The 13,976-nt window shown below is 37.6% G+C and overlaps 3 protein-coding genes across 3 annotated transcripts; 2 read left to right on the top strand and 1 right to left on the bottom strand.

Annotated features, from left to right (window-relative positions):
- On the top strand, window positions 1–2,675 carry LOC119894726 (tropomyosin alpha-1 chain-like; the record flags this gene model as incomplete). Its single annotated transcript, XM_038707383.1, is given in 4 exon segments — window positions 1–54; window positions 1,192–1,254; window positions 1,613–1,682; window positions 2,430–2,675. Coding segments are annotated over 4 exon segments (270 nt in total), but the record flags the coding sequence as incomplete, so codon positions are not given.
- Window positions 2,676–4,492: 1,817 nt separating this feature from the next.
- LOC119894724 (40S ribosomal protein S27-like) lies at window positions 4,493–6,196 on the bottom strand. The gene is made up of 4 exons (XM_038707381.1): window positions 6,089–6,196; window positions 5,412–5,520; window positions 5,206–5,316; window positions 4,493–5,021 (listed from the first exon to the last, which is right to left on the bottom strand). The coding sequence occupies exons 1-4, from the start codon at window positions 6,092–6,094 to the stop codon at window positions 4,993–4,995; spliced, it is 255 nt and encodes an 84-aa protein (XP_038563309.1). The 5' UTR covers window positions 6,095–6,196; the 3' UTR covers window positions 4,493–4,992.
- Window positions 6,197–6,981: 785 nt separating this feature from the next.
- Window positions 6,982–13,556, top strand: LOC119894725 (ras-related protein Rab-8A). The gene is made up of 8 exons (XM_038707382.1): window positions 6,982–7,139; window positions 7,668–7,728; window positions 8,807–8,867; window positions 9,273–9,350; window positions 9,560–9,649; window positions 9,777–9,842; window positions 10,963–11,013; window positions 11,118–13,556. Exons 1-8 carry the CDS (start codon window positions 7,016–7,018, stop codon window positions 11,205–11,207), a joined length of 621 nt encoding a protein of 206 aa, XP_038563310.1. The 5' UTR covers window positions 6,982–7,015; the 3' UTR covers window positions 11,208–13,556.
- The last annotated feature ends 420 nt before the right edge of the window (window positions 13,557–13,976 follow it).

The following is a 13,976-nucleotide window of genomic DNA, read 5'->3' as shown; positions in this document are numbered from 1 at the left end:
GAGCTGAAAAATGTGACCAACAACCTGAAGTCCTTAGAAGCCCAGTCTGAGAAGGTGAGCGACTCAGCGAGTCAGTGATGCAACTCAGTGATGTGCACCGTAATAACTGTACCATGCAACTGAAATACATTTACACATTTATAAGTAATACTTCTTTTTTTGGCCTCCTGGTGTGCCAGATATGTTTTTCCACATAGCCTGTAGAAAACCTTCTTTTCTTATCCAGTAATGTTCAAGATAAGCACTATGTCAGGCTTATGTGTAAGGCTAGCCATAAACTGATGGTAAAAACCACTTGTTTACAAAGTAAGGATACTCATTCTTGACGACGCATCTGTTCAAAATGCATCAGTTATAATATGTAATTTTCTAACCATATTGGCTAATATTATGACAAAGCTGAGCAATGGTTTATGAAGTTGCTTTCCTTCTCTTTCACAAATACTTAAATATATACAACATAATATTCTATGTACCAGGTCTAGCACCCAGCACATACTCATCTCCACTTCCCTGTATCCTATCATTTGGGCTGCTGTGATGGCTCAGTGGACAGTAATTTGAGTGTATAGGGAGGGATACCACATCACCAAAGTATTGTTTCATACTACCTCCATTGTAATTGTGTATCATCAGGCGCTACTTACAACGCAACCATTTATTTCCCCCTCAGGTGTTTTGATGAAGACCTGGACGTATCAAGAGTGCAAGACCTGAACTCCTTTGATATGTAGCTGTTTATCCACCACATGGCAAATTAGCCACAGAGGCTGTTTTTTGGGATAATGGCCGCGTAACTGCTCACTATATGTGAACCAGCAGCTAGTAGAGACCTGCAGTACATTCTTCCTGTTTGCCATATTACATTCCTCCCCAGGCACAGACAAGCTGTATGACGGCATGCCAGGCTTACCACATGACCACTCTCCTTTAGCAACACATGCCTTTGCTTTGTTCAGTCAGGCCAGGCCAACGCCTTACCTCTTTTGTGCCACTACCTACCCTGACTCCTCAGAGGGAGTGGTGCAATAGCTGTTGGATAAATTGTAATCCTTGGATGATAAGAGTGTGTGTGTGTCTGTGTGTGTATGTTCACTTTGTGTGCATTTGTAAGTCAAAGCATGTGTGAGCATGTGTTTGTGTTTCTGCCACTGGTTAGGTAATGTTATTTGTCTCTGTGTCTGTCAACAGTACTCAGAAAAGGAAGACAAGTACGAGGAGGAGATCAAAGTTCTGACCGACAAACTGAAGGAGGTGAGATCCTGATTCTAGTGATCCCACAGCAGAAGGGATGCCAAAACAGAGCTCCCTCTGATTACATCAGCATGTACTGTTTGATGATTTACTTGATAGAATTTTTTTAGAGTAAAACAAATCGGCAATGTGATACTTAAAAAAAACCACCCCGGACAGGTGACACAGTTGGTTAGTAGTGTACAACACAAACGTGGTAAACGCAGTGTCTCTGGGTTAAATCCGGCCAGGGACCTTTGTTGCATGTCCCCATTTTATCCTTGATGTTCTAACTTCCTCTACTGTATACATCCCTTAAAAAGTAGCTTGTAGCTTGTTTCTTACCTTGTAACTTATACTGTGTCTGTGTTTTTGTCAGGCTGAAACCCGTGCAGAGTTTGCAGAGAGGACAGTGGCCAAACTGGAAAAGTCCATTGATGACCTGGAAGGTATGAGATCAGTATCACTCACATATAATCGTAATGTTGTGGATTTACACCAAAATATATAGTTTTTGGAACGCAACATAAATGCAACGGCAATTCAGTCAGTCAGTAGCTTGACTGTCTTTAAATGAGACAACCAGTCTTCTCGACCTAGGGTTTGTGTTCAGTTTCAGTAAATGTTGATGAACCACACGCAGATAGTTTAGTGGAGTTTCCTGTAGGTCAGGCGCTAACTCTAATCTTAATCCATCATAATGCACACATGCACAATTACATTTAGTTTGACATACTTGAAATAATTTCTTTGGAAAACAGCCAAATTTATGGAAACTCCTTAACTAAGCTAAGGAAAGACACTTTTTTTCTGAAGGACAACTACTCCATGTCAGCCATGCTGCCAAGAGGACAGAATGTGCTCATATGTTTTTAGGTCAGCATTATTTGGTTGTTGAACCACAGGCAGCTGAATTTATATAGTTATTGGTGCCACTTTGAGAGATTCAGAACAAGCTAAAAAGCTAAAAGCTCACCCAGCTTAAGAGTTTTAAGCATAATTAGATGTGCATCATTCTTTCTTCCAAGCATTTCTGCATCTTTAAAAAGGCTGACCTATTATTTTTTTTTGTCTTCTCCTTCTTCCCTCTGCTCTTTGCCTCCATCTGTATCTCATTCTTATCCTGCTTTTGGCTTGTTTGTGTCGCTGCTGTCCTTGACACCTGCCTGCACTTCCTGTCGACCTCTGGCCTCCAGACGAATTGTACGCTCAGAAGCTGAAGTACAAGGCCATTAGTGAGGAGCTGGACCATGCCCTCAATGACATGACATCTCTGTAGATGCTCTGACATGTCTGTCTTTTTCTGCCTCTTGCTCCGCTTTTTCTGTCTTGTGTTTTGAATTTTCGGACTCTTCATCTTCTCTCTGTGCATCATTTGTGCCTTCCGCCCATCTTACTATGCAGAAAATAATGAATTAAAAATCGTTTTCTTTCCTACTTTACAGGTGTTGTGTCTGTTCTTGATTTTTCAAACAAGCTATATATAGTAGTAAAATATTTGATGCATAACCTCCGCTACAGTGTACATTGCCATGCACTCTTGTGTTTTTGGAAAGAATTAGATAACCAACAGTTTGCTCTTCTGAAATTGGTTGTTAATGTACGTCTAATTATCAGCAAGCATATGTGAGACAAGGTGAGAGATTTACTTTGGTTTTTGTGTGAATTAATGCAGTTTGCAACTCCCCTTCGACCCTTTAAAACACTCTTTTGGTTGTAAATCTAACTTCTATTTATTCTATTTATGGTTTTTGATATTATATATTCACATAGGTAGGTAGCATCTATCATAAAGTCCTCTATAAAGCCCATACTGTAATCTACTAACAGTCTTCAGACAGAGAAAGAGCATTTCATGCATGAAAGGCACAGCAGTGTGGTGGATTTTTTTGCATGTGGCACAACTTAAGCAAAATAGTTATATGCAAAACATCTGTTCAGTAAAACAGTGCTCTGTGCTGTTTTGCAAGGGATGCTGTTTGACAAACCTATAAAGGAGAATAAATTGGCATGACATGAGCAGTATTATTTGCTGATGGTTGAGGCTTTACCACGTCACTTTTCTTATTCTCTCCAGAGAAACTATCACATGCCAAAGAGGAGAATCTGGGCATGCACAAAGTCCTGGACCAGACCCTGCAGGAACTGAACAGCTTATAAATACACGGAGAGGAAGCTGGAGAGGACGAGATCATCATGTAACATTCCTTCAAATGTTCGACTCCATTCCACATTTCGAGCTGTTAAATCTTTATTCCCCTGTGTGAAGGGGGATTAATTTAATGCTTGTCCCTTGATGTTTTTTTTTTCTAAGGCACAACTTTGTTTCTTTTTTAAGGTGGGAAGTTCATCACTCCTTTTTTATCTCCAGCTGTGATTGCATAAATTTCCCCCGAAATGATATTTGGCCACTTATTTAGAAAGAACTGGCAATTTACACACCCAAAGAAACCTCAGATTTGCTCACTGAACCACTGACTAAACTGGCTCATTTACACATAACATGAGCACATACATTAAGCCTCTGTCTGATTATTTTAGTACACGCCTACAGATGGCATTGGGAATCGCTCAGTCTACATTAGTGTGGCTCTAATGTGGTGATGTGAAGTCTTCTCATTATGCTGTACCACCTTAAGAGGATACACGTTAACACACATTCGACTTATGTGTGCCTGTCTTAACAGTATCCTCTTACAGCTGTTTGTGTTTAAACAGCATGATGGTCAAATGGACAGGTCAGCTTATGGAAAAGTTTCATTGATAAGCAAACAGGTCAGGGTACATGTTGCTCAGTCACTCTAGGCTTCTGCCAATTCCCGGTTATCCTGAGGCCTACTTGTTGAAAAGGCACACAATGTTTTTGTGCAAGTTTTTCTACTCCTTTTGGTGTGGGAATCTGTGCAGAACCTGACAGCTGTGCATCTACAGTATCCAGCATTGACATGGATTTCTAAGTTGTACTTCCTTTTCCTAAGCTTGACCTGACCATTGAGACATTCTACATCATTTCCAACGATACGCCATAATGTTGCCAATATTTACTAGATTTACAATATATTGTATTGCATGAGCGAGCTAAACCCCAAACCACAGGAAGCTCAGTCAATTTTTATCAACCATGGATACTTATTGTATATAGTAGAATAATGTTAGGTCTGTGAGAAATTGTATTGATTTTCTTTTTTTGGTTTTGTTTCATTTACACCACTTTTTGCCAGGGGAACTCTCAAGACCAAAGAACACATAACACAGACAATAAATTCTTTAAATGTTTTATTTTTGTTTGTGATGGTCATCTTGGTTTCCTCTCATGCCATGAAAAGCGCCTCACACGTGTTCGAGACTATTTTAAAATATTTCATTCACCAACCCCCTTCTATGTCAACCTAATAAATGTTTTACAAAAATCATGTCTCACTGGACTTTTTCATGATTACCAAACATGTCTGACTTGGTCAATAGAAGTCCAAACTATATGCTTTGCCATATCAATCTGCTATACATACCATTCATTCAGAGCACATTACAATGTCTGCATGTATAGGATTTACGTTTATCTTGAGCTTGCATAGCTCCTCTCCTGCTCATGTCCAAAGAAACCCCACAGGGGGAATTAAATTTCACTCCACATTATCAAGATACAGATGATTTCTCCACTAGGATTTGCCACGTTTAAAATCAAGGAGTGTGAGGCTTGGACTAATTTATCCATGGTCCATTCTGCTGCCTGTCATGGGTGTTTTGGAAGATTTCTGCTCAGGAATATTTTTTTCTGAAGGCACAGCCTAGATGGACATAAATCAAACATTTCAATACCACATACAGTATAACCACAGACAAAACAGTAAGAAAGATCAAGCTGGAATCTTCTGGCTTAAATGACTATTCAATACATCCAACCAGTTTTACAACAGGGAGAAATAACTGAAACCTCAGTTAAAATACCAAGTTTTGTGACAGTTTTCTCACCTTCAGTTAGTCTGCATTTGCCACCTCGTGGTTGGCAGAGGACTAAAGAGCAGCCTGCACAAGGTACCACAGTCTGGGCATGGCTGAAGATGGTGGTGATCCTGTAGCAGCCTGCATTTAAAGATAAAATGACAATATACCACTTTAAATGACATAATCGAAAAATACATCAGTGAGGGAAATAAGATGTGTTTTGGAGTCCTTACCCATGCATTTTACATCCATAAAGTAGGAGTTGGGACTCTGCACCAGCCTCTTCTTCTTGTGTCTGGTCCTCTCCTCTGCAAAATTGGGGTGCATCAGATCCTTAGCCAGCTGCAACCGAGATCAGAACATGATTATAACATTTGTGTTTTTAAGGAATTCAATTACTATTTTATTTCACTCGTTCATTGAATGGCATAATGTTTCTGTAATACTCTAATGCCCCCTACAGTCTGATGAATGAATTGCTAGTTAGAGCTACAAAGACATGTCCAGGCAAGCCCAGGCATCGCTCCTGACAGCTATACTTGTATACTGAACACAGATAATGATTTATTAACACATCTAGGCATATAAACAGCGTGCACCCTTTATATACAGTCTATGCGTGCACCCCACATATTGACTGATAAATAAATCTATCTTATCCTGTTTCCACATAACGTTGTGGTCATCAATTATTATTCATCAATTCTATAATTTATGTAGGCCTATATAACGTTGGCTTTGTAGCATAAAGGGAACTACAAGCTGCTTCTCATTTTACAATCTTGTTGAAATATGCCGCAAAAATGTACATTGAATCTTGAATAACAAACACTTACAACTGTTTGTTTTACGAGTTCTAAAATTTCTAACCACAAAAATATATAATATTGCAATAAAAAAATTCACTTACAGACATTTTTTCTCTATTCGGTCAGGTTTTTCGTCAAATGCAAATACGAAGTAGAAAGTGCGATGCTGAAGTTCAAGTGCGCCTCTCTACAGAATCAACTGTAGTTTGAGACCCCAGCAGGCGTGGTCTTTCGCTTTAGGGGAGGCACGACAAATACTACTGGCTGAACTAGTCCATGTTGAGTACAAAAATTATTAGTCGTTAACAACTATGTATAGATAACTAGTTAGCTAAATGTACCCGCTATAACTAATTACAGCTGTTCCACAAGTAACGTTATGAGAGGCCTGGCCATAGAAAAACATACCATTAATACATAAACATATTTTTTTCCTAGGCTCTTAATATGTTATGATATTTTTAGTGGTGTAATAACGTCAATTCAAAAATAATTCAAGTTCGAATCTTACCCACAAAAATAGACACATGCCCACAAACACACATGCATATACATATACAGACATATAAAAACATTATAGTAAATCATGGTAAGAAGAATTATGACAATTAGAAGACAATAATTGTTCCACCAGGAAACAGCTGTACCAATGTTTCCACACGCGGAATTGACAGCTTGTAACATTAGTACTTAGCCTTTGATAGGTCCCCTTAAATTTTACAAAAGGAACGTGTGTTAATTAATGAAAGCTACGGATATAAATCATATGTCTGATCATACGATTTAGAGTTATTTAGGGTACATCCTTCTTCCAAAGTGAGGGACGCTTTCGCTTTGTCAAACGTTTAATCAACCAATCTTGTGTTGTGGGTGAAAGTAGTCGTCAAACGAGTGAAACCACCGAACTTCCGGAGCCACGACGACAGACCAGAGTGGCAGTTGACTTGACCAAAAGGCAGCGCACACAGGCAGTGACGTCACCGCTCTGCACCGGGCGGGATATCCGCAGTAGTAAGCTAACTAATAACATGGCGAAGACTTACGATTACTTGTTTAAACTACTTTTAATCGGCGATTCAGGAGTCGGGAAGACCTGTGTCCTATTCAGATTTTCAGAAGATGCCTTCAACTCAACGTTTATCTCCACTATAGGTGGGTAAAAGTCGTATAATCAATATTGTCCTTGGTTAAAAAAGTGGTAACTTAACAGGAGATGCCCATCCCGTACTGCTAATTTGTTGCTAACTTTTCTGGCTAGCATTCATCTTGTAGTCAGGAAGCAGCCTAGCCGGCTTGTAAGAGGGGATTTTTTCAGAACCGACAATGATATTTTAACCAGTTGCTATACTTACAGAGTCTGTGTATGTATGCACTGTAAGGTTGGGTACCCTATCCAAGCTGTAACAGTAAGGTTAGGTATACTTACTAATACTTACTTATAACTATGGCAAGCTGAGCTAACAAGCTACAGAGCTATCATTAAGCTAGTTGTCATTTTTCATATGACCAGCTCCCTGTACTTCGCACTGTGGTTGCCAACGTAAACTTATAGAAAGTATTGATGAACTCGTCAACCACTCTGTGCTTCTAAAATGAAACAATGATATTATCGATTAGATGCGGAGTTAATGTCAGATGTGGTTAGACTTGGTGAATGGTGTGACTTTTGTTTTTCTTTAGGTATTGACTTCAAGATCAGAACGATAGAATTAGATGGAAAGAAGATCAAGCTACAGATATGGTAAGATAGTCATAATAATACATCAAATGCTTTCACTTCAAAACTCAATGCTCTTATAATTATTGATATTATAATCTGTATCTCTGTAGAATCTGTATCTTGCTATTAAACACATCACAACTCAGGTTTCCTTTGTTGAAATCTTTTTTCCACTTCCATGGCTTTCGTGACTTCATGGTTTCCCTTGTGTTTAATATCAAATAAATACCGGCTCTTGGTAAATTTTGAAGTCTAGATCACAGTACCAACTGAGCACTGATGTGACAACCCTTGTAATAATATTCAAGTAAGTCTGCTTTATTGGCGTGAGTGTAAAAAAGACAATATTGGCATAGCGTCACGTAATAAATCATCAGTATATAAAGTAAATATCTTGTGGAATTTGCAGAATCGTTGTCTTACCAAAGCTTACGGAGAAGATCATCATCTGCTTTATGTCTGTGCTTTCAATACAGAGGTAGCTTGAGATACGTTCACTCTTGGACAAAGGGAGAAAACATCTAGGCCTAGTGCTGACAAAAGGTGTATGACAGCACTCTAAAGCTGACATATCTTAACTATTTGAGTGTACCTTTTGATACTTGTAGAAGGTAAAAATGAGACGGTGGTTTAAAGAGCAGTTAGTATTGGAGCTATGTCATGACCAACAACAGCTGTGCGCTGTGGCTGCAAGAAGCATCTCACAAATCCTGTCCTTAGTGTCCTCAGAGTAACTGTTTTTTTTTTGTTCTTAAACAAAATCCAGCTGACTCTTGGATGTGGCGGTGACTTCTTTGAATAACAATAGGAAAATAAGATAGTTAGGGAGTCGATTATGTTCTCAGGTTTTTTTGTTTTTGTTTACTTGACACAGGCTAGCTGTCCACTCCTTGCTTCTAGGCTCTTTGAATAATGAATAGACATGAGACTGATATTGATCTCCATAAAATTTGAACCCTGTAAGACCACAAATAAGTACATTTCCCTAAAAATCATGAGAAATCAATCATGAGATAAGATGGTGCTTAGAGCAGGGCACTATGAATTCCTTAGGCTAGGTTCTGCAAGGCAATGTTAAAGATGCGTGTTTTCTGTGAAGGGATACAGCAGGGCAGGAGAGGTTCAGGACCATCACGACAGCCTACTACAGAGGAGCCATGGTAAGTTGTATTATTAACCATACTACTCATACAATAGTATAGAATATCTCTGGCATTTGAAAGTGTGAAGAGGTGGTCATTTCAAGTGTGCACACTGCAGCATGAACATTTACCAGAACCACACCCAGCATTGTTGTTGTTACTAATTTTGTCATCAAGTTAGAGGTGCACTCGGTGCATTGTTGTGGTGTTTTTGTTGGTGTCTCCTTCAGTTCAAGCTTTTACTTGAGGCTGTAAAATCACTTGAAATATCACTACTAAATGTTGACATGGACACTGGAAAATCATATTTGACACTTAAATTCCACGTCTGTCTCTATGGACTAAAGAGAATCAGTAAGGAATGACTTCATTGTTGTCCGACGACTCTGTTTTCTTATGTCTTTTCTTCTATGAACTCTCCAGGGAATCATGTTAGTGTATGACATTACCAATGAGAAATCCTTTGACAACATCAAGAACTGGATACGGAATATAGAAGAGGTAAAATATTTTACATTAGTGAATCTGTCTAGCTGTGTGTTTGCTTCTCTCTGTCTGTACAAATAGTGATATCCACATGTTCAATGGGCATTTTGAGTGTGTTTTTATTTTGGTATTGATCTTCTACAAAGAGCAATAGAGTATCCACAACTGTTATTTATTACTGAATAATTTCTTATCTGTTCACATTGTCATCCTTGCGTACACAGCATGCTTCAGCAGATGTGGAAAGGATGGTCCTTGGAAACAAATGTGATATCAATGACAAGCGACAGGTGTCCAAAGAAAGAGGAGAGAAGGTGATAAATTTGACAATGAATGTATAGACGAAGTTGATTAAAAATACATATCATTAAATCTCTGGGAGTACATTAACTATCCTATCATGTCTGGATTTCTGACACTGATTCTTTCTCGTTTCTCCAGCTGGCACTGGAGTACGGTATCAAATTCATGGAGACCAGTGCAAAGGCAAACATCAACGTGGAGAATGTGAGTTCCTACTTTTTCTATAGTTACAAGTATTATTGCTGAAAGTGGCCAACCTTGTACCGTACAATTATAATTCAGTGTAATCATATTGTTTAGTTACCACAGACAAAACTGTATGTCAAAATAAAGTGTTTCCACAAACTTTGTCATAGAGCTCAAAGGAATAATTTGCTGATTCACTCTATTGGTGAGAGTTGGATGAGAAGATCGATACCACTGTCATGTGTGTCTGTCAAATATGATACTGTAGCCAGCTGCCACTTTGCTTGGCTTAGCATAACAAATGGAAGCAGGGGGAAACAGCTAGCCTGGCTCTGTCCAGAGGTAACGAAATATACCTGCCAGCACCTGTAAAGCTCATAGTTTAATGTTTAACGATTAACAAGTTGCAGTTTCATAGGGGAGTATTATGTGTGAGACTATTTCTTGGTCAGCTCACAGGAACTTCCTTGAATCTCTGCTGGGGGCAAGAAAACTATAATCAGCTTACCACTATGTCTTCCTTAGGCGTCCTACAATTAAATTAAACGTGTAACAACGTAATATACTCACTGCAGATATGTAGATTGACTATTTGCTATTGTAAGTCGCTTTGGATAAAAGTGTCAGCTAAATGATTAAATGTAATTGAGTGAAATTTTAGTAGCAGCGCTCTCATAATTCAGCAGCGGCGATATGCCGAATATAGGGGAACCATTTCTCCATAATGTGGACAACATTACCTTATAAATTTACATTCACATAATCGATGTTTAAAATCTGTGAATCAGATAAATCAACCCAGCTTCAATAGTTGAGCATATTTAGAATGAATATGAAGGCACAAAAACAACAACAAAAAACAACATTCAAAAACAAAATAATCGTTTAATAATTGTAATCGAGGTAAAATGTTCAACTAATTGTGATTTTTGACTTTAGGTGAAATCGTACAGCCCTAATAGCTTATTTGGTTTTTATTGTCATAATTACTGATGAATAACATCAGTATAAAAAAGTCTCTTTTTTGGGGTTTGTTGATATCAATAAAACACAATAATCTTTGTCCAAAACCATGAGTCCTACCCAGAGTACTACCATTAATGTGCTGCTCTGTTTGTTTATCCGTTTTTGTCTGCAGTCCTTCTTAACTCTCGCCAGAGACATCAAAGCAAAAATGGACAAGAAGCTGGTAAGAACATAGAATAGTGGAAACTTAATTGGTATAAAACTGTTAGCTGTGTTTTTGTATATATTTTATATTTGAACGTGCTTTCTCATCTGTGTGTATTTTAGGAGGGCAACAACCCGCAGGGCAGCAGTCAAGGAGTAAAGATTACAGAACAGCCCAAGAAGAGCAGTTTCTTCCGCTGCACGCTCCTGTGATGTGACAGGAGCGACGGCATCCACCATCGCCTTAACTGTGTCCCCCACTGGACAGAACTGGACAAAGCACACTCTTATCTCTCTTCTGTTGTTCTTTACTTGTCTTCCTCCTTCTCTTTTCTGATTGTCCCGTGCTTATCTATTGGGATAAACAAATGTATCGCTCCCTTTGTTTATCAGTCAGTTTTCCCTTGATGCCTGTGAATCTAACTTCTCTGGCTTCTGTTACATGCTATATCTCATTTTCTTTTTCTTTTCTTTTTTTTTTTTTTTTTTTACATTTGCTCATTAGGTCGACAGTTTCAAGTTTGATTCCTTAGATTTTATTGACTTTTAAATCAGTGCCTCCTTACAAGATACTAGAAACGATCAAACCTTTACTACTTACAATAATGTCTGATGCCTAGCTGGTTTCTTTCACCTGTTGTCAGTGTCGCTTGGTTAAATCTTATTTATTCCATCCTTATCACTAAAAGAAGCCCAAACTATATTTCCAGAATAGGTGTATTAGTTCACTGGGTTTCCTAATTATTATAAATAATTGTTGAATAAGATGACCTCCAAGGTGATGATAGTACAATCCCAGCTGATTGCTGTTGGGGAACTATTATACTACATTTTGTCTACTGACTTGGTGGCCTAGACTTTTATATATCCACATAAGGTATCGCAACTAAATATCTGTCATTGATTATGAAACAGTAGAGCGCATTTTACTCATCATGTCAACATTTTGGTTTACATGTCCTCTCTCCACCTTTTCTACTCATGTCTTCCTGCTGATTTATTAGGCTGAAACATTCCATTCATCTTGTGAACACTGTGATGTACAATGTGATGTGTATGTGGGGCTGAGATCTTACGTAATCATGTGGTTGCAGTAAGACTGTTCTTGACAAAGTATGCTTGTTTTAAGGGCACACAGATTCCTTTTGTAGTTGCTCAGCTCATCATTTTAGGTATTGTTAGTTCATTGGATAAGAAAGATGTGATTGGTGTGAGGGAGACGATTATTTGATGCACTTCAATTGGTGGACTAGCAATATCTAACTCGAACACCTGGGGGCGATACAGTTACACAACAGCAGCAGAAAAGGAATCACAGCGATGATGAAATCATTGTTTTATGCATTCATACTTCTTCCAGTTGTCAGTTCTAATGAGGGGGACATGCACACAACTGTTTTCTGGGCCTTGGATAGGTGCTGTAGCAGTATTTATAGAGTGAAACAAAAACATAGCACCAAAATGACAAAGTGCCCTTTAACGTTCTTATTGATGATGCACTTTTCTTTTGTTCTTTCTGTAAAAAAGAAAAAGAGAAGAAGAAAAAATTATTGCTTAACATTTGTTGACTGTATTTGTTGCAAGTATTAACTTACAGGAAAGAATATTCATGCTTGTTTTCCATGAACCCTATCCGGGCTTCCTAAAAGCATCTGAGCACTGAAACCTCATCTTTTTAGTTAGTATAATGACAGAGGGCCTATGATTTGCAGATGGGTTTTCATTCCTCACATTCCCCATTATTATTTCACCTTTTCCAGCTTCTTAGGCATTTACATCACCTTTGATGCTTTTGGGAACCCCAGATTGACCCACTTAGTATCTGTTTTATTCCCTGCCCTCTTTCTCCTCTCTGTAGATATCCCATGTCTTATTTTGGCCCAGTATCACGGCCGTCTAAACTATGCATTCTGGATGCATAGAAAACCTCAAAAACGCTTTGCACATTTGACTTGACAAGCTTTATTTGAGATTAGCAATGTGCAACAGCTCCTTGCTGTTTTATTTTCTGCTGTCAGTCCAAATTCTCTTGTATTTGCTCGGTTGAGCTGTTCAGGCGTAATAATAGGAAATTAATTGAAAGCTAGTTAATTAATTTTCTATTTTCTTTCTATAGGTGCTGAAGAGTCAGTGAATATGTAACTGTTAGATGGTAACCTGTGGATTTAAGTCATCGTTGTTAAAGTGGTTGGGCTTTTGTTGATTTTCAGCACAATTTTGTTTTAACTGACACAGATTAAGCCAATTCATGGCTTGTTAAAAGTGCAGCTTTTTAGATTTGAGTTTGGCTTAAATGAGCTCAGTTCTTCTTTTGAGCAGAGTAATTTATAATTCTTGCCAATTACATTTGCAGTTCTGTGTTAACATTTCTTAAGCATTCCCTAACTGAATTTGGATTTCTGCGCTGATTGATTGATGGATTTCATAGGGAATAAATTAAATTACTCAGCAATTGTAAATAAGATCTACAATGATTGTATTGAAGTTTCATAAATCTTATTGATCTACACCTTTTGTAGATATGTGTACTTCTGATTTATTAAAAATGAGATTCTTAAATAATATGCTCAGTCAATTTATTGTATTTGTATTTATATATATATATATATATATATATATATATATATATATATATATATATATATATATATATATATATATATATATATATATATATAATTTTTTTTTTTTTTTTTTTTTAGGGTTTTGTGTAATAAGTATAATAATGTTAACTGAAATATGGGAAACAATATCACAAAGGTTAATTTAAATGTTTTGTGAACATGAAAAAGTTCTATTCAGAAACCATAATATGTGGCCAAATACAAATAATATAATATAAGGACCAAACCTGACTTTCTCCAAAATACGCAATTGAGTACATAAAATGTCAAACAATAAAAATGTTTAATTATCGAATTTAAACAATGAAATAGAAAAAATTTCCAGATAAATTGGAACAAAATTCTATGTAATAAATTA

Source organism: Micropterus salmoides, unplaced genomic scaffold (assembly GCF_014851395.1).
Source record: "Micropterus salmoides isolate LMB-PRFRI ecotype aquatic unplaced genomic scaffold, ASM1485139v1 Ms_hic_scaffold_885, whole genome shotgun sequence".
NCBI classification, from domain to species: Eukaryota; Metazoa; Chordata; class Actinopteri; order Centrarchiformes; family Centrarchidae; genus Micropterus; species Micropterus salmoides.
This window is presented reverse-complemented; position numbering and strand designations above follow the sequence as displayed.